Source organism: Neomonachus schauinslandi, chromosome 4 (genome assembly GCF_002201575.2).
Source record: "Neomonachus schauinslandi chromosome 4, ASM220157v2, whole genome shotgun sequence".
Lineage (NCBI taxonomy): Eukaryota > Metazoa > Chordata > Mammalia > Carnivora > Phocidae > Neomonachus > Neomonachus schauinslandi.
In genome coordinates this window covers 4670786-4692128 of record NC_058406.1, presented here as the reverse complement: position 1 = coordinate 4692128, position 21343 = coordinate 4670786, and the positions used below count along the sequence as shown (strand labels likewise).

At 48.0% G+C, this 21343-nt stretch overlaps 1 protein-coding gene across 1 annotated transcript in view; it reads right to left on the bottom strand.

The window, feature by feature from the left end:
• CAMTA1 (calmodulin binding transcription activator 1) overlaps positions 1–21343 on the bottom strand; it is an 841075-nt gene that overhangs the window by 543870 nt on the left and 275862 nt on the right. Inside the window, exon 4 of the mRNA XM_044913866.1 lies at positions 7772–7839. Within this exon, the coding sequence (XP_044769801.1) occupies positions 7772–7839 (68 nt within the window). The remainder of the gene's footprint in view (positions 1–7771; positions 7840–21343) is intronic.

Genomic DNA, 21343 nt, shown 5'->3' with positions numbered 1-21343 from the left:
CGAAGCACAGATGTAAACTGGGGGAATTCACTAATTAATGGTGAAATTCCAAGCCCCTTCCCTGCCTGGTTCCCAGACCACTGGCAGCACCTTGGAGAACCCGGCTGACGCCTCCAGACGTCAGCATCCAGAGATGCTGAATCTCAGAATCCCGCAACCAAAGCCCTTCCCCCAGGTAAGGAAAACACAGCGGTAGCAGAGGGAGAGAACTGAATCCTCATTTAGCATATGAGGAAGTCAAAAGACAACTGTCTAAAGTTGACAAAGCAAGAAATAGCAGAATAACACATGCAGAAGTCTGGAGGTAAATCTCAGCACTACAAGAATGACTAGTGGTCGCTCCTGGGACGCAGGCTGGAGCTGCGGGGCAGAGGTCTGCTGCTCCTTCTTACAAGGCCTTTAGGGCCGTTTGACTTACTAAACTATATGTATGGATATTTTTGATAAAAATAAAACTAGCGAAAGGAAGCGGAGGCAGGAACCGGGAGCCAGCAGCTGCCTAGCCCAGGGAGGCGAGAGACACAAAGGTCCGTCCCTCTCTCGGCTCCTCCAGGAAGGCGGCCCAGGACTTGCTGCCCTGGCCCCTGGAACCAGGAGGGATGTGATGAAAGCTGGCTCGGCTGCTGGTGCCCTTTCAACAAGCTGCTAAGCACAGAGGAGCACACACTCCCCCAACGCCCACCCACAGAGGGGACAGCAGTGGAAACCTCCCAGGGAAACCAGGGTCGCAGGGACCTGGGCAGCCCCCTTCCCACACACAGGGCGTCCCAGAGAGGTGGCCTCTGCTGGCTCCCCCTGCTTCGTCTCCTCTGAGGTCTGTGATTCCGGATAATGAACTGGAATCTGGGACAGACCCACTTCGATATGGAGGCTAGGGATTTCCCCACCACTGTCGAGACACCAGACACTTTATCAGGATCCAGGTCACAGCTAATTCCCTGCCTCATCGGGAAAGGTCTCAAAACCACAGGACCCTGAGGCAGATGTGTTCCGGGAAGGTCCCGGGGCGGATGGGGCTGCTCATGAGTCCTCAGGCAGCAGACACCACACCGGCGAACCCTCTCGCACTGCACTTGCTCTTTGGTTAATGATGGTAGTTTGCACTTCATCAAGGATTTGCTCAATATATTAGGCAAATAGTGAAATGGATGTAACATGACACATCGTTATGTTAATTTGATAGCAGGTCCCCAATTCAGCATAACGCAAAGGTTGCACATGGAAATGACTGCTGACCCAGTTTATTTTTTCTTTGCAGCCTCAAAGAAAAGAGTCCTTGAAATGACGTCAGTATAAGGGCTAACCTCTCAAACTCCATCCCCCAACAGAACCCCCTACACGCCCACGCACAGGCACACACGCGCGTGCACACACGTACAGCCAATCCCTGACCCCCCCGCTCTGCCCAACTGGACACAGAAAGAAGCCACTATGGGAATCTTTTTTTTAATCGTTGTGAAATACAAGTAACATAAAATTTACCATTTTTACCACTTTCAAGTGTGCAGTTCAGTGGTATTAAGTGCATCCACAGTGTGGTGCACCCATCACCACCATCCATTCCCAGAACTTTCTCTTCTTCCCAAACCGAAACTCTCCCCATGAAACCCTCACTCCGCATCCCGTCCCCCAGCCCCTGGCTCCCACCCTTCTTCTCTCTGTCTCTGTGAGTCTGACTCCCCCGGGGCCTCGCAGAGCAGAGTCACACGGGATCTGTCCCCCTGTGACGGGCACACTCCAGGGAGCAAGGGTCCTCGAGCCAGGCTGGGGAACTGTGTGTCGGAACTTCGCTGCTGTTTACTTCTGCGAAGTCTTGAATCACCCAAACGGGATCTCCACGTGACTTTTGCAATTCTATTCTAGTCTCTCAAGCAGTCTCCCCAGCAATAGGGGCTGTCCCAGGGATCCAATGCCCTGCAGGGGGCCAGCAGGTCACCCCCATGGGCCACTTACAGAGGGCCTGGCACAAAGCAGCGCCGACTGCACAGGGACCGGCCTGGGGCCGGATGGGGCTGGCTTTCCAGGTGGAGCCCGGTGCCCACACCCTGGCCCCGCCCTACCCGCCTGAGCTGCTGCAAACCCATTGCTCTGCCCCAAGTCTGCACACTGCGCGGCGCCCCATCGAAGCTCCTCTGTACACTAGCCATTCAGAGACAAAAGAGGCAGCACGACCCAAGGGCAGGGGGCTCACCATCTCCCTGGGGAGGCAAGACTTCCATACTGATGGCAGCTAAACTGTCAAACAGCTGACGATACAGTGAATGTGGGCTTCAGAAGCTGACAGCAAAGAGGGCTCACCACAGGTTGATGCGTTTGCGGGGGCTCCCAGAAAGAGGTGAGATTCGAAGGACAGGCAGACTGGGCTGGACATGGAGCATTCGAGGTCTGAAGGCAAAAGTAGGGGACACAAAAGATGTGTTTGGACAGCAGGAAGCAGCCCCCTAACTGTAATAGGTGCTTTGAGGTGGGAGTCAAAGGGAAGTACTGAAGAAGACGGGTTGAGGCAGGAGAGCGACCTTGAACGTGACACCAGAGTGGGACTTATCACATAGGAAATCTCCAAGGCGTTGGAGGGGAACAATGATGCCACAAAGGAGCACTGTAGGACAGCTGGTGCAGGGAGGGGGTCCAGCCCAGAGAGGGAAGTGCAGCGGAAGAGGTTCCCCTAATCCAAGCATGACACTGGTGCTACGGGCGATCTGGGGGACCGCGGATGCGGACTGCAGTCCAGAACACGGGCATAAGCACTGGCTAACTCCATCCAGGGAACAAGAGCCCTGGGGCAGGGGTGGGGGAGGACATGGTAAGAAAGAGCAGAGGACGGAGGACTTGGTGGCCACCCTCCTGCCTGGCCACCACCGGGAGCACAAGAAGCAATGGACGGGGGAGGGGGGGGTGTCCAGAGAGACGAGAGAGGGACAGTGGGGTGTCTCTGGGAGTCACGTGGCTCTTCTTGAAACTTAGGTCTCACTTTTCTTCTCCTTTCCTTCCAGACTCCCTCCCTAGACTTGGCTGTTTTACTGCTTATTGACCAAGAAGCATTTAGTGCTCGTTATAGGAAAATTCTATTACTAGACCTTTAGTGCTTCGGTGTTAGGTGCTATCTATATAAATCTAATTAATTAATTAGATTATTAATAGCATCTTCCAGCCTCCTTCTAACTGGTGTACACAGGATTCCTGGGAAGTGCTCCTAATTCCATCTTGAGCTTTGCGTGTCCCCGGCTTCCAGGGAAGGTTGCATGTTTCCCAGGGGAGGAGCAACGCATTATTGGGATTGCTGAACTTTGCAGCCCGCCCCCTGTGCCCCGCTCCACTCTGCATTCTGCACTGTTGGAGCAGCGTGCAGTTCTCCCACACTGCCTGCCACTGGGAGGCTAAGTCGGGTGCAGGAGGGCAATCCGGGAACGCACCTGACTGAATCACCTGAGCAGTGCTCACCAACACAGGGAGGCTTTGCCTAGTGCCTGGCTCTCCTGGGTGGCTCAGAAATCTTGGAGATGGGAGGTGGGGGGCGGGAATAGTGAAATTATGTGTTGGGCCACCTTCGAACCCCACACCCACACAGCGGGACAGCATAAAAGCTAAGATGACAAGCTTTGCAGTAAAATAACCCTGGGCTCAAGTTCCAGTTCCAACATGTGCTATGCAATCTTGGACAGGTTGCGTACCCTCTCTGCATCTCGCTGCCCGGCAGAACAGCTGAAAGGATTTAAGAGCACAGCGCCAGGTCAGTTAGCCGATCCTGGGGATACACAAGACAGAAATGGAACAGAGCAAGCCCGGATCTCTTCCTTCACACACTCAGACACATCTGCCTCACTCTCATTCATGCCACAAACGTGTACCGAGCGCAGCGTGTCCGGCACTGTTCCAGGCACTAGGGATACGCCCACGAGCACACCAGCACCTCGTGGTATTGCCACTTTGGGGGAGAGGAGGTCGGATCAAGAATAAATGAATTACACAAATAAATAGATGAACTACATCGTGCGTCAGATGGCAGCAAGTGCTCCAGAGAAACAAAATGAGAAAAAAAAGAAAGGAGGTCTGGCTGAATGGGAGGGGTGTGGTTTTAAATAGTGTGTTCAGGGAAGACCTCGCAGAGGAAGTGACACAGAATCAAGGCCAGAAGGAGGAGCTGGAAGAACATTCTAGACCGAGGGAGGAGGCTCTTAATTCCAAGACTCCGTATTCACCTGGTGGGGTGGGGAGTGCGACGTTCCCTAGGGCCTCCAAATGGTATTATTATAGTGCTGAGCACACAGCAAGTGCCAAATAAAGACGTCCTGAAGGGTGATTTTTCAAGCTGCCATTTCCAGAAGGTCTCAGTTGCTGATAATACAATATGGGCTGTTTAAACATTCAACACTCAACCCTGTCACGGTGCCGCCGCCACCGCCCCGGAGGCCCCCAACCCTGGGAGCCTCCTTGTAGCACACCTCATTATGAAACAGGTGAGTGGGGCTCCCGGGACCTTGCCTGTAATTAGGGCAGTATCTGAGCAAGGGCTATATTTATAACCCCCAGCCATCAGCAAGCCACTGAGACAAGGAGCGGGTCCCTGGGCAGCTCCTAGGCCAACATCTATATGGGAACTGATGACAACAATTAATTTAATAGGGATTCCTCCACACAAACAATGTATCATTTTATTAGGAAACTCTATAAATGTCAGTGGTGCAATTCATTTTTATTAATTTTCTAAAATGAAATTAGCAGTGTCTGTTGCAGTGGTACACAGAAGCTTCCTTGCCTTCTCCTTCAGCGGAGCATTGGCGTCATTAATTCCTTGGTACCAGGAGGCCAGTTTGTATGAACTCAGCAGTTAAGTGCACCAATTAATTTCAATACTAGAGATGGGGGGGACCCCAAACTCAACTCAACAACTAATTTAGGAAGGTCCTTGAACAACCACAGCAACTTTTCCTCCTCCTGGGACAAGAAGCTTTGGAGTGTAAACACAGAGTGAATATTGTAATACTAATACTAATAGGAAACGTTCTGTCTTCACCCTCTGCCTTGAGGAAAGAAATTCATCTTTCCAAAGCCTGGAGAGATTTTGGCAGATGTCTCCTGAAGTTGCATCCTCCAGCGGACCCCGGGGACTGGCCCTTGCAGACAAGAGGAGCGGGGACGTCCGTGCACATCCACACCGAGCCTCACAGCATGCAAAGAAAGCCAGATCACAAATACGGTCTCACTCGACCCTCGTTATGGCCCAGTGAGGACAGGAGCATCGATGCCATTTCATACATGAAGAAAAACAGAGGGGCTTTTAATGAGGGGCAAAAATGACTTTCTAGAAGTCCCAAAGTGATTGAGGGGCAGGGCCAGGCCTCTAACCTGGATTTGCTGATATCTGATTCCCGCATTTCCTCTCAGCTGTGCGCGTGCCCCTTTGTGCCTCGGGATGGGAAGTCTCCTGGCTCTATTTATACTCCAAAAAAGTCAAGTGAGTCAGGCATGACCGTGAGTGACATTCACTTCTCAACTGAAACCCAAACTCTGAAGGCTGAAACATAAGGCAAAATCCCCGCTTGAAATGTTCTGATCTGCAGTCAGAGGATGTTCTGAAACATAGCACGTGTCTGCGTATCTGAAATCAGATGTCTGGCCCAGGACGCATTCCAGAGAATCTCGCTCTCCAGCTAAAGAGAAGCTCTTTCCTTCCACTTAGATTCAAGGAGTGTTTCGCTGAGGAGTGAAGGACGCACAGAGAAGTTGCAGGCTGCTCGAGGTGAGGGCACTGTTCGGAGTCGGGAAATAGTGCAGACACAGAAATCAGACAGACTTCCTCCCCCCACCCCCCACAGAAACCAGGGCAGCGGTTCTCAAAGTGAGGCCCCAGACTGGCTGCATGCCGTCACCTAGGAACCTGTTAGAAATAATAGGTGACCAGGCCCCACCCCAGGACCACTGAATCGGAGACTCTGGGGCTGGGGCCCCGGCGTGTGTATTTTAGCAAGCCCTCCAGTGGATCCTGGTGCCTGCTCAAGTTTGGGAATGTCTGCCCTGGAATAAGATGCGCCCAGAAGAAAGGAGAGCTGAGTGTGCCAGGCTTTCCACAGCTGGAGACACGGCTGTGCTCACCAAATAGTAGACTGAGCCACCATTCACTCATCACTCCACCCCTGCCCACGCTCCACGGAAGAATGTCGTTCCTGGCCCTGTTCTTACTGGGCTTGGCCACAGGAACGGCTTTGGCTAATGGATTTGTGAGCAGGTGCGACATAGGATGCCACATCTAGCAGGGATCCTCATTATGCCTACACGGATTGCTTTAGGCTTTGAAGCTCCTGCCATGCTCCATGACTATACGTCCCACACCGTGGGTGCTTCCTCAGCCTGGGTCCTAGAACAAAAGGACACATGGAGCAGTCCTAAACCCAACCAAAGCCACAGTGAACCCACTGACCCGTGAGCAGGGGGGAAAAACGTCTGCTGTTCCAAGTCACTGAGTTTGGAGATTATTTCTTAGAAAGCATGATCGCAGCAGAAGCTGACTAATGCAAACCACTTGATTTTATAGCAAAGGAAATCACGGCCCCAGAAGGCTGAGGAGCTGAGAACATTCTGCAGAGGGATTCAAGCCGAAAGGTAAAAAAAAAAAAATCAGTGCCAACTTCTAGCCTGACCTGTGAAGATGTGAATCTCAGAACTAAACTTTCTCCTCAATATCCTCCGACCTCCTCCAAAATGGACATTTTTATCCTCGTCGAAATGATGCTAACCAGTAAAAACTGAAGCCTAATAAAGTAATAGTCCAAAGTACCATCCAGAATGCGTAAACATTCTAGAGGGTAAGACCCTCTTTCCTCCATGGCTCAGAAAGAGTAGAGGTCAAGGAACTGGCCAAGGGGGCAGAGGACACACCCCCGCCCCTTCCCCTGGAGAATTTGGTGCTTCCACCCCAAGGGAGACAGACCAACCTCCTGCCTCTGAAGTCACACCCACTGCCCGGTCACCGGGAGAGCCACACTCCGGCCGACGCGCATCACACCGACGAGTGTGTGCCCTGGCACCGCTAATGGAAAGGTGGTGGCAACTGCTGGCCACGGATCTCCGAAGCTCTAAATTGCAACATACCAAAAATAAAACCGGAGGGCAGGGGAGGAAAGAGGAGGCTGCCTTTTCAATACACCCTAAGCCCCAACTTCACCGTGGTTCACACAGCAGTATCTGTGTGGTAGAACACCAGGCGGCCACGTCTTCACCGATTCCCCGGCCCCGAGTGGTGAGGGAAGGGCCGGGTCTGAGGCAGGTGGTAGGTTCAAGCTCATTCACTGCATAATAATAAACTGCAATCCTAGCCCCTGCTTCTGATTTGGGAGATCTTCTCAGCACCACCAAGAATGACTCAACTTTCAGTTCGTAAAGCACGTTGAGGTGAACGTGGACAGTTAAGGTAGTTTCCTGTTTAAAGAGTGAGTTTCTAGAGAACACTGGTGGCTGGTGGGCACTTTCCCAAAATAAACCTCCCCTGATGTTCCCACCTGCCAAGGCTTTCAAAGCAGCCAGCTGGGGGACCCAGCCTTAAGCCATCCCGTTAAAAGTCCCAATTCATGTGACGGCAGCTACACTGTTTTTAAGCTGATTGTGGTCATGGCCACGGTTTTAGGTCAACTAATGAGACCCCAGTGTCACATGCTATCAAACACAACATGGTATGTTCAACTTGCCCATGAATTGATTGGCCAAACCAGGTAATCAATGAAAATCAATCCATTTACCGTACATAGTTGAAAAGCTGCAAGATCTGGGACATTACCTTGTCTTAGGGGATGTGGTTAGCCATTCTTCGTGTTTCTCAAATGTTATTAAATAAGCTGCAATTTCCTGAAACAGAAGAATAAAAAAATAGTAACAACAATTAGCTCACGTCGGCTCCTGAGAGGTAAGAAAGTCCTTGTTGCTTCCCCGCTGCTGCCTCCCTGGCAAGTCTGGACCCCCATCTCTGCTGGAAAATGCTTGACTTGGAGGGTGCTTCTATTTGATTTTGTTAAGCCCTTTCCATTCAGCCTGCCATACAATAATAATCAAAGCACTGGATTTCAAAAGATGAGTCAGTGGCAAGGACAAAGCTATTTCTCTGTGGGAGGAAAACATCAGACACCATTTCAGATACTAAATGTCATTAATTTGAAGGAGGGACGAATACATGCCAACAACAGGTCTGCACTCATGCAAGGTCATCATTGGGAAGTTCCGTCCGTCTTCTCCTGAAGCTGGACTCATCTTACATCATTGTCACAAGAGATGTCACATTCCCTCAGCCTGATTCCCACCCCCCTGAGCCAAGTCGCACAAAGATTAAAAAGAAAAGATAAAGCCATATTCCAGAGCAAGAGAGAGAGAGAGGTTAACCTTTCCTTCTACTGATAACTTAATCTATTGAGCGGTGCTTCAGAAAGAAGAGCAATGTCAGCAGAGTTTAAGGCAAAGATGGAGAAAATGTGGGCACCTGAAGGTAAATTAAATATTTATAAACACAACAACATCACTGCAGATAGAATTACTGATTTATTAATAATTTCCATAAAAAGCCAGTGGGTGACATCAACATAAGTCATTGCTCCAGCTCTGGGGCATGATATGGCCCATTACTCCCAGCTCCAAACGGATCTGCTAACATGAAATTGGCAGGGATTGGGAGTTAAATTAAGGATGGACTAGTACACATTTCCCTTGATCTTGGTGATGATACAAGACAGAGCTGCTGCCCTTGACTATCAAAACATGCAGAGAGGGGGCCCCCGTCTCAACTTTCTCTGCAGCTGAGGTTCCCAGAGGGCTCGTGGTGAACAGCAACCTATCCGTCCAGAGGCTCAAAGCCTTCCTCTGCACTGAGCCTCCTCTGGGCCTGGACATAACGGAGCTGACACCTGTGACCAGAGACGCTAAACCCGCCCTTAAAGAAAAAGAGGAGACTCTCACCAAAACCAGGTTAGCAGAGCAGGTTAAAGTAGAAAACACCACCCACACCATGCAGTCTGAAGGCCACAGGCTCAGGTGGAGATCAGGGTCTCTTATCATCATGGACATCAGCCACCACCACCAGGCGGCCAGTGACCGGTAACCCAGAGCCCGCACTGCCTCATTCTGGAAGCCCGCATCTTCCACCAAGAACCTGGCAAGCAGAAACCTGGGGCCCAAATTACACAGGTTCCTGTCACTGAGTGCAGCTAAAGAAGAGGATCGACCAGCACCCTGTTCTCTCTCATCCCTGAGCCTTTTCTGTTCCATACTCTATTTCTTCTCCTTAGAAAACGCCTTCCCTGAGCCCTCACCGTAGCCAGACACCCCCTGCTTCGGCTGGCCCTCCTAACTATTCATGGCGGGGTCGGCTGCCCATCCTGTGTGCTCCTATGGCACCACACCATCCATTCCCTATGATTTATCACTTTGCGGCGTTCTAATTGCTTGTTTACTTGGATAGCATCCCCCACTGGATCATAAGCTCCTCAAGGGCGAGGAATATGTCATCACTGATGTATCCCCAGGACCTAACAGTGTCCTGACAGGCGTCTGTTAGGCAGATGGATGGAGGGGCGGGTAGAAGGGAGGGGCGGAGGAAGAGTGGGCGTGAGAGAAATAAATGCACAGGTAGGAGTAAGTCCGTGTGTCCATGTGCATGTGTTCTGAGGCTGTTGTGTGTTTGTATAGGTTTATTATTAGGTGAAGTCTTAGCTTAAAAGCCATGAAATGCAGCAGTTCCTAAAGGAAACCCTTACCAGTACTTTACTGAACTCCACACCACTGTAGCAAGGTGATGTAGCATCACAGTTAAGAGCACAAGCTTCAGAAGCAAACAGACCTGGCTTGGGGTGCTGGCTCTGCCACTCATTAGCTGTCTGATCTTGAGCACATTGCTCACCCTGTAGAAACCTCCATTTTCTATGAAACTGAGATAGGACCACCTCATGGGGCTCTTAAAAGGAGCAACAAGTCTTAATACTCCGACTGGCACATAGCAATGCCCCCCCACCTGGCCACAGCTAGCGCTATGCTCATTATGAGGTCCACACGATGGGAGCTGCCATCTGGAGGCTCCTAATGAGGTAGCAGTTACCAAAATGGTGCAGCTCAGAAGGTGCCAGTGCTGCTGGACTTACCTCCGTCCATCCCCACCTTCCATCCCTCTCCATCCCTGTCCCCCATGCCCAGAGCGAATGGTAACATCACAGGGACTATTCAGAGTTAGTTGGAGTTGATCCTTCCATGTATCTATTGATGCCCATTTGGCTTCACAAAACATGGAGAGCAGGCTGTGGCTGGAGTCGGGGAGTGGATAAATTGAGCCACTTATGTGTGTCAACCCGTCTACCTGAATTTCAGAAAACCTGCCATCCAGAAAAATAGTCTGTGCCTACCGGAACCCCTCGGATCCACATCCTTACTCAGGATCATGCCGAGAGCTAAGTGACCCCTGCTGGCCCAGAAGGATGGGGGCACAGTACATCCCAGCCACCCCCAGACTTATCACAGTGTTCCGAAGACCCAGACACCCAAAGAAGACCTTCATGAACATCCCTCAGCCACTACTCACCCCAACCCAGCAGGGCCCCCTACTGTTACTGTCCTTCAAAGAAACAAACCCCCTGGACCACTTATTGCCTTCAATATTTACTCTACAAATATTTATTGAGCACCTACTGTGTGCCAGTTAGTAAACGAGACCACTTTGAAGCCCGCTCTTAAAGTAGGTGTGGTCAAGTAGGTGATAGAGACAACATGATAGAGCAGCGTAAGCACCATTACAGGGTCACCTGCCCAGTCAAGTCTGTAGACACACCCAGTGGGTCATCCCAGGTCTACTGAGCTGTTGTATGAGCAAGCAAAGCCACAGGAAGTCACACTGATTTATGAGCCTAACCTTTGAGCACTGGCCACTGCTTCCTTCCCCCCAAGGTAACAATACCTCCCACACAATGCCCCTTGGTGAAGCACTCATCCCCACTTAAGAGCAGGCTTACTGAGCAAAGGAAACTGAATGTCCAGACCCAGGCACTTGCCTCTGTGGTGCTCAAGTTGCTTGCCTGGCTTCCAGATGGACTAGGCATGTCTGAGTCACTTGTCCACTCCCAGGGCCATGCTACCCAGTCCACACAGCCCATTTCCCTGATGCAGGTCTTGGTCCACCTCATCATCAGATGGGCAGACCATGGGCCAGACCGCCCACTTCCCAAAGCTAAGGAATATATTGGGAAAATGGATATGCACATGCCAAAGAACCAAACAGAATAATAGATGCTAAATAGTGCAGAGCAAAGTAAGGACCATCAAAATTCAGCGTAAGGAGAGTCAGCTGGGCCAGGAAAGGGGATGGCTTTTAGGGGAACAGAGATCTCATCATCTGAGTCATCATTACTATCATCACAATGGCTAACATTAGCAGAATGATGTCTAAGGCCAAGTACTGATCTAGGACTTTATGAGGGATAATCTCACTTAATCTTGACAGCAAACTATGAAGCAGGAACCATGCCCATTTTATGGATGGGAAAACTGAGACACAGCACAGTTAGGTAGCTTGCCCAAGGTCACATGGCTAGTCTCTGTGCAACTAGAACCCAAATCAGTGTGGAATGGTTCCAGAGTCTACACTCTCCACTACTGTTCTGAATTTATGATGTGATCAGAAGGAGAAAAGGAAACCAGCATGTGGAGAGTCATGTTTCCTCCAGCACAGGTCTCCCCACTGACCCGGAGGCACTTCACTGCCCCACCACCTTTCAGGGGACCAAGGGAAGCCAGGCTGAGCATCCATCACTGGGATTCTCTCCTTCTAGCAGGATCAAGTTCATTTTCACCCAGAAGCCCTTGTATGATTCATGGGACCATCTACACTTCAGGAACAGAGAAAATCCCTTATATTCAGAAACCATTTACTTAAAATATCTTACAATGTGGAGAAAAACAACAAACAAAAAGAGAGTTAGTCAAGCTGAAGAAGGGAAAGAGGTTTAAAAAAAAGAAAGAAAAAAAAGATCTTCAGCCCAACTGTCTGGCCTTTCCCTCTTTCCCCAAAGCTCCACCAACCCAGGGCTCTGAGGAAGGCAAATGGAAAGAGATCTGGTCTATCTCATTTTTACAGAGCAGGAAACTAAGGCACAGAGAAGAGAAGGGACTTACCCAAGGTCAGCATTTTTGGCTGACCCACGCTGGGAAGCAGGGCTCCTGACTCACAGTGCATGCATGATCTTGTTGGCTCTCAAACTCAAGTCTGGCCCAGGAAATTCATGGGATGCTCAAACAAGAAGAGAGCTTGCCCCAAAGAAGTGAAAACGGCAACTCAAACAAAATCATGTATGCGAATGTTCGCAGCAGCATTATTCACAATCGCCAAAAGGTGGAAGCACCCCAATGTCCATCACAATATAGACGGATATAGGAAATGTACTATATCCACACAGCAGAAGGGGGTTCAGCCATAAAAAGGAATAAAGTTCTGATACATGGATGAACCTTGAAAACATGCCGAGTGAAAGAAGCCAGAAAACAAGGCCACATGTTGTAGGATTCCATTGATAGGAAATGTCCAGAACAGGCAAATCCATAGAGATGGAAGGTAGATTGGTGGTTTCCAGGGGCTGGGGGGGGGGGGGGGGGGCGATGGGGAGTGACTGCTGATGGGTATGTGGTTTCCTTTTGGGGGGATAAAACTGGAACTAAATCATGGTAAAAGTTACCCCGAATTGTGAATGTACTAAGTGCCACTAGTAATAAAAAAGAACAAGAAGAGAGGGTAGACATCCAGCTAGGTGTGACACTGGGGTGCAGAAAATGCCAGCCCCCCTGCCTATAAAGTTGGACTTGAACCCAAAGAGCTACACCCCATGCCCACAGGCCTCCTCCAGCTCCCTGGCTCTCTTGGTATCTCTTTCTTCTTGGACCCTAAATACTGCAGCAATGCTGAGAAGAATGACCCGACTGTCAAGATGAAGGAATTCGCTGCAGGCTCCAAAGCAAAGACTGTCCAGCTTGCAGATTTTAAATGTTCACTTTGTCCTTTGGACGTTCAAATAGAAAAACTGCCGCCAAGGTATCATGTCTGTGTGTGGCAGGGCTCTGGGAACGAAACGTAGTAGAGTCCCACAGGCCCCTGTATCTGCTTGGCACCAGGTTCGGTCCCTGCAGACCAGGGAGTTGGGTGGGCCCCTCCCCAAAGCACTGACCCAGCCCCATCCAGGAGGGCAGAGGGGGGCGGCACCAAGGGGCAGCACAGCTCCACGCTTGGCACCACTGCCTTGTGACACCCTGTGTCGTCATGAATCTCCACCATCCAAAGGCATCACTACCTAATTGCCAGGTAAGGCTGGGCCTGTCTACCCGCCCCCCCAGCTGATGGGGTCTGATGGAGGACTACAAAGCCCCTTTTGGTGGCAAGCAAGCTGTGGTCATCCACAGTGGCTGCCCTGAGAGTGGCTCTTTTTGCCCCTTCCCACCTCAGCCCCTATGCGCTGATTCTGCCTGTGTCACCTGCCTGGCCCTGTTCATAGCCCACCTCCTCCAGGGAGTCTTCCCTGCTGCCTCACTCCAGGGAACTCCAGCTTCCGCAACCTTCTCAGTAATGGTTGCACCACTCCTGGCCTCCCAGCACACAGTACCCTCTGCTGCTAGCATTTCTGTGCCTGCTGGTTCTCCCCGCCTAGTTTTGCAGCATCTGGGGAGGGTCTGAGTCTCTGAGTCTCGACACTGTAGAGCCCCCAACAATTCTGCATCTGGAGATGACAGGGGACCTAGCAAGGAGGAATGAAAGAATGCCCCGTTCTCTTCTAAAGGACACCAACAGGGGCGCCTGGGTGGCTCAGTCGTTAAGCATCTGCTTCGTCTCAGGTCATGATCCCAGGTTCCTGAGATCGAGCCCCACATCGGGCTCCCTCCTCCGCAGGAAGCCTGCTTCTCCCTCTCCCACTCCCCCTGCTTGTGTTCCCTCTCTCGCTGTGTCTCTCTGTCAAATAAATAAAATCTTTAAAGGACACCAACAGAAAGAGCCCATGTCTGAGCCAAGTCCTGCTGCAGGTTGGGGGTCATGGAGGTGAACAGACAAGGGCATGGTTGCCATCAAGGCTCCGTGCCCTGTGTGCAGAGGTGTCACGGTCTGCTCAGCACCGCACATCCGAAAGGCGGCAGCCAACCAGCCCCCAGAGCAGCCCTGTCGGGTAGGAACAGAACGTCAGCCACAGATGCGAGCGAGCCACAGGTGTGATTTTCAAATTTCTAGAAGCTATGCTTTCAAAAAAGTCAAAACAAACAGGAAAGATTGATTTTAATCATACATTTTGTCCATATATTTTATATTTTAACCCAGTAGATTCAAATGATTATCATTTTGTTAATTTACAGAAAGCAGCCGCGAGCTATTTTGCATTCTTTTTCGTACTAAGTTCTCAAACCTCAGTGTGTATTTTAGACCACAGCCCAGCTCAGTTTGGAACAACCATATTGCAAGTGCTCAACAGCCACGTCCACCTGCCACACCGGACGGACAGCCCTAGACACAGACATCAGAGGAATCTGCAAAAAACAAGATGCCTTCTAAAGCCAAGCCCTCTTCATCCAGAGGACTGACGGGGAGCCCGGGGGCAGGGGGGAATGCAGATGTGGCCACAGCAAACACAGCAAATACTTCCCCTGAAGCGGGGCTCCTGCCACACTGGTCCACCTCCGAGGTGAGGAGCCGCGTCCTGCCTCTGGTGTGTGGGGAAGCTGCATCTGTTTGGGAGAGGATGCGGGATTCTCGGAGGGGCTGAATTCACCCCCATCCCTCAGCCTGAGCTCGCTGTCACTTCCATTCCCTCCCCAGAAGGAGCCTCCCACTGCAGACACCCCATCGAATCATCCAGCCCCAAGAAACTGGCTTCACCTTCAACAATTTCACCTGGAGCAGCCCTCAGAAAAAGGGCAGGAGTCCCTCCCAGGTTTCCCTAGAATAGTCCATCTCCGATCTGGCTTCAAGGCATGGGTCCAATGTCAGGGAGAGAGTAGGGTCAGTCTCGAGGGGTCTTTATTGCTTATTGGGACAAATTAAATAGACAAAAACAAAAAACTATATAGAGGTATGTTTTGTTTTTATACTCCTGAGTCCAAGTAATAAAAATATCTGGGGTCTATACAATCTCAGATATTTTGCACACCAAAAAAATGAATCTGCAACCAAGGGATAATTTTTAAAGTTTGTTTTTTATGAGAGTTCTGCACAAGGGTTTTATCTGTAAAGGACCAAAGCGGGGGGGGACGGGGGGAGGGGAAGCCAGGACTCTCCTAGCAGCTGGCCCCAGCATCTGCTGGAGCCACAAAATGCAATTATATTACTCCCAAACGAGAAGTAAAAATATCTTGTTTCCAATACTCTTGGTTTTAAGACTCATACTTAATGTCCTCTGGGTATTTCAATGGTGCCAGATCTCTGTGTTATGTACTTTATTAGGGATGTGTGAATGTCATATTAATGACTTTTAACCAACATGTTTATAGTGGAAGCACATTTTCCCAGAACCCACCGCTCACTGCACTTTACAAAAAATAATTGGCCTTAATTTAAATAAATAACCATTCCATAACCCTCTCCCAGGGGCATCTCTCACCTGCAGGGCACCCCATGCATAAAGCTAGTGTCTCCTCCTCCATGATAAATATCCCCCCTGGGGCCAATAGTGCAATGTCCCTTCTCTGTATATTCCTGTCCCCATCCACTGATGTACTTCCCAAGCACCCAGTTGGCCAAGCCAACACCCTCTACAGGATGTTCTGGGTCCCCACCCACAGATTAAAAACAGCACCCCAAATCATGCTTTCAAAATGACCAGCTCTTGTTGTCAACAACCAGAATCGAGAATAATGGTTTCTATTTTTTTATTTATATGAGTGGTAGCATAGCTCTATGCTGACAATTTATGAGAATGGTGGTGATTAAGATCTCAGGGATCCAAGGGTATCTGGAGGACTTCCTACAAAATGGTAAGTAGCAATTCAGGATAAATTCCTAACAGCCCAAACTTCTGCAATAAAGCCTGGCCCAGTTGGCTATCTTTTTCAGATGTGGTAAAGCACTGTCATGACCATCAAAGTGCCAATCCGAGCAGAAACAATGAACCATCATAAAAACGTTGAGAGAGAGATTCGGTGAAGAAGCAATCCACCCAGTCTTTCATTCATTTCATTATCCACTCATTGGTTCAATCATCTGATGAATTATTGAGCACCTACTATACACCAGGCACTTTGCAAGGCCCTAATGATGCAGACATGTGAGTAACGGTCCTGGGAAATACAGCTGGGAAGACAGACGGGGCTGCAGGATCCAGGGCTCTTGTGTCAACTACACAACAGATGATGATGCCACACTAGCAGCCCAGATCATGTGTCCGTGCTAAGCAGAGAAGTGAAAGTCTCACCAAGGAGCTAACATTTAAACTGGGTCTTGAAGAATGAGTAGGAGGTTGCCAGGCTGACAAATGGTAAAGGCATGAGGGAAAGGAAACTCCAAGTGCAAAAGCAGGAAGGTGAGAGCAGCAAATGTGTTTGGGGAACTTTGAGCAGTGGGAAGTAGGCAGAGTCTGCAGGGAACGGGGAATGACAGAACCCAAAGCTGGGAGGGTAGGGAGGCACCAGACTGGAGAGGAATTAAAGTGACCAGTGAATGGAGTTTTATCCGCAAGAGCCAGGGGAGTCATTGAGAGCTCTCATGTGGAGGGGAGATACAAGAAAAGCTGTGCTTTAGAAATAGCACTCTGGGGCGCCTGGGTGGCTCAGTTGGTTAAGCGACTGCCTTCGGCTCAGGTCATGATCCTGGAGTCCCGGGATCGAGTCCCACATCGGGCTCCCTGCTCAGCGGGGGGTCTGCTTCCCTCTCTGACCCTCTCCCCTCTCGTGCTCTCTGTCTCTCATTCTCTCTCTCAAATAAATAAATAAAATCTTTAAAAAAATAATAATAAATAAATAAAAAAGAAATAGCACTCTGATGGTGTGACGGGGGAGAGGGACCACAGCCCAGAAAGGACAGGGTGGGATCCTGAACTACAGTGTGTGAGTGGGAAAGTGGAACCGAGTTGAATTTTTTCAAAAGTGAAGTAAATAGGCTTGAAAGCCAATTGGCTGGAGCAAACAAGGCAGTGAGGGCATCTCCAAAGCAAAGGAAGCTCAGGGTGCTGAATGTACCCAGAGATGTGCTGGTTTGGTGCACACCACGTTTGCTCCCCTTTGGTGTATTTGCCAACATTTCAGGATTGGGAGATGGGCATTTCCAGCTTTTCTTGAAAACTAAGATCTGGCAACTTTGGACCCAAGTTCCTGCAGAGCATCCGCTGGATGGAGCTAAGAAGCAGCTGCCCCTTTGGATGGGCATGAGCTCTCAGATGGCCACCTTCCCCACCTGGCTGGCTTGCTTCACTCACCTACTTGGACACTGTAGGCACATGACTTTGGGGCTCCCACTCTGATGTTTCTGGCATTGAAAACAAAGTGGATTATAAGACATAAACCATATAGGTTATCCAGAAAGAAAATACATTTTGAGCAAAAGATTTTAGAAGAAGATATGTTAGGGGCACCTGGGTGGCTCAGTCAGTTGAGCATCTGACTCTTAGTTACAGCTCAGATCATGATCTTAAGGTTGTGGGTTTGAGCCCCACATCAGGCTCCACACTCAGTGCAGAGTCTGCTTGAGATTCTCTCTTGCTCTCCCTCTCCCCTCCTGCTCATGCTCTCCTTCTCTCTCTCTCTCTCAATAAATAAATAAATCTTAAAAAAAAAAAAAAAAACAAGAAGAAGAAGAGAGATATGTTAGCCAGAGTAATCACTGCCCTTGATACAATAGTTGCCGATTAATCTGGACCTAAGATTGCCCCACCTTCCATTTCAATATTGTGCCAGTAGTCAATGATTATTTTTTAGCTCCAATTTCACCCTTATTTGTCCTACTTTGTGACACTGATGATAGGCCCTGTAGACATTTCTCCTGGGCCATCCTAGCAAAATCCTAAGCTTCATCAACAGAGAGCAATGAAGTCACCCTGCAAGATGATAGTGGCAAGAAGACGTCTCCTTTCTGGTTTCCGTCCTCTATCACTATTATTATCTTCATCACTATTATTCAGAGCGGGACCCAGTGGCCATGCACATGAGCTCCAGCACCACCCCACAGCACACTCTCTCCCTGGTAGGCTGCAGCTCTGGTCTTCCCAATGCCCTCAAGCAACAACAAGTCACCTCGGCAGACCAACTGCAGCCCATACCCTTTGGCAGCCAGCATGTTCCTGAGTTGGCCAGGTGCTCTGAAGAGGTCTGAATTTCAGCCCACGGGGTGGAAGGAACTCTTCTAGTCCTTAGATTATTTATGGTCTACTCTTCTTCAACCTACATGTAGTAGCTGCTCTTCCAGTGGTGGCTGGTACTTCTAGAACCCTCAGAATTCTCTTTATCCCTATTGGTAGTCAACCACCCTTTACTATTTGACAATTCTTTATACTAAATTTTCTCTGTTCAAATAATCAGCATGGTTTCTGTGTCCTGAATGGACCCTGACTGATAAGAATCAGCCACAGTCCTGAGGATACTGATATCCTCACTGCTGTGTCATCCTAGAAAAGATGCTAAAAAGCAGAGGGTAATGAAAAGACACCTAAAGCAGAAGCAGCATGTTTTGGGGGAAGTGTCCGAGTTACCACAGTGAGGACTCTGTATTAACTTTCCCAGATGCCAGTCACACACTAGGTAGTTTGAAAGGCATTGGAATGATGTGTACCCTTAATTTGTGAGATCTAATCTGCCTCTGGGGGGAGATAAAAAAGCATTTCTTGTAGAGTAGAAAAATGTCACTCCATCTCCCTCTGCCTTCGTGATTTGGGTCAAATGACTTGACATTTCCTCACCTGAGCTACGGGATAACACACTATAGTACATGGGGTAATATATGCAGATTCTAGGCACACAGTAGATCGCTGGGCTGAAGTTTTTAATCAGTTATGTTGAGGTATAATTTACATACAATAAAATATAACTCATTTATTTATTCATTCATTCATTTTGGTGGAAATTCCTTCTGATGTTTTTCTATGTCAATGTACTTTATTTTTTTTAAATTTTATTTATTTATTTGAGAGAGAGCACACATGTGCACACAAGTGGTGGGGGAGGGAAAGAGGGAATTTCAAGCCCACCCTGTGCTGAGCACAGAGCCCCAGCACAGGGCTCAATCTCACGACCCTGAGATCACGAACTGAGCCAAAATCATGAGTCGGATGCTTAACCTACTAAGTCACCCAAGTGCCCCAATGTACTTTATTTTTTTCATTGAATACAATGTTATATTAGTTTCAGGTGTACAATATAGAAATTCAACATTTATATACATTATGCAATGTTCACCATGGTAAGTATAGTTACCACCTGTCATCTGTAAAGTTATTACAGTATTATTGACTATATTCTCTATACTGTACATTTCATCCCTGTGACTTATTTATTTCATAACTGGAAGTCTGTACCTCTTCATCCCTTTCACCTATTTTGTCCATCCCATCCACACCTCTCCCCTCTGGCAACTGTCAGTATGTTCTCTGTTGAGTATGTTTCTGATTTTTGTTTGTTTGTTCATTGGTTTTGTTTTTTAGATTCCATATATAAGTGTAATCATATAGTATTTGTCTCTGTCTGACTTATTTCACTTAGTATAGTAACCTCTAGGCCTATCCATGTTGTTGTAAATGGTAAGATTTCATTCTTTTTTAGGCTGAGTAATATTCCATTGTGTATATATACCACTTCTTCATTCATCTATTGATGGACACTTAGGTTGTTTCCATATCTGGACTATTATAAATAGTGCTGTGATAAACACAGGGGTGCATAAATTTTTTTTAAGCAGTCTTTTCATTTTCCTCAGGTAAATACCTAGAAGTGGAATTGCTGGATCATAGGGTACTTCTATTTTTAACTTTTTAAGGAAACTCCATACCACTCTCCACACTGGCTGCACCAATTTTCATTCTCACCAACAGTGCAGGAGGGTTCTCTTCTCTCCACATCTTTGCCAACATTTGTTATTTCTTTTCTTTTTGATACTAGCCATTCTGACCGGTGTAAGGTAACATCTCGTTGCAGATTTGATTTGTATTTCCCTGATGCCGAGTGATGTTGAGCATCTTTTCATTTGACTGTTGGCCATGGGTATTATGTTTTCTTTGAAAAAGTCTGTTCAGGTCCTCTGCCTATTTCATGATCAGACTGTTTCAATTCTTTTAAATATACAGTTCAATGAATGTTAACAAATATATTATGTATCTATCACCACATTTAAGATACAAAATGTTTCCAGCACCATGAAAAGTTCCTTCATACCCCTTTTCAGTCAATCTCCATCATACCTCCAGCCTCAAGCAGCCATTGACCTCCTTTCTGTCCTTGCAGATTAGTTTTGTCCGCTCTAGAATTTTATATAAATGAAACCATACAGTATGTATTCTTTTTGTGTCTGGCTTCTTTCATTTGAGATAATGTTTCTGAGATTGATCTATGTCTTTGTGTAGTAATCCCATTCCCCTTTATTGCAAAGTGTTATTCCATTGTAAAGATTTGTCACAATTTGCCTATTCATTCAAATGTTGACAGACATTTGTGTTGTCCAGTTGTGAGCTGTTAACGAATAAAAATTCATAAGGAATTAACATTCATTCACAAGTCTTTGTGTGAGAGTGTGTCTTCATTTCTCTTTGGTAAAAACCTAGGGCATGGAATCACTTGGTCATATGGTAAGTATGTACTTAACTTTATATGAAACTGTCAAACTGCTTTCCAAAGTGGTTTCATTATTTTATTTCCATCAGGAATGTATATGAATTAAAGTTGCTCCACATCTTTGTCAACACTTGGCACTATCAAGCTTCTCTATTTCAGCCATTGTAGTGGGTATATAATTATCTCATTGCAGTTTCAGTTTGCTTTTCCCTAATAAATAATGATATGTAACATTTTTCCATGTGCTTATTGACCATTTATATATTTTCTTTTACAAAGTCTGTTTTAATTTTTGCCCAATTTTTAATAGGGTTGTCTGTCTTTTTATTGATGAATTGTAATAGTTCATTTTGTATTTTGGATATGAGTCTTTCATAACGTTTATACTTTATGAGTGTTTTCTTCCCATCTCTGGCCTACTTTTTAATTTTCTTAAAGACATATTTCAAAGAGCAGAAGTTTTGTTGTTGTCTGTTTTTTGTTTTGAGAGAGAGAGTGCAAGGAGGTGGGCAGAGGGAGAGGGAGATAGAGAGAGAGAATCTTTTTTTTTTTTTTTGAGAGAGAGAATGAGATAGAGAGAGAGCATGAGAGGGGCAGGGTCAGA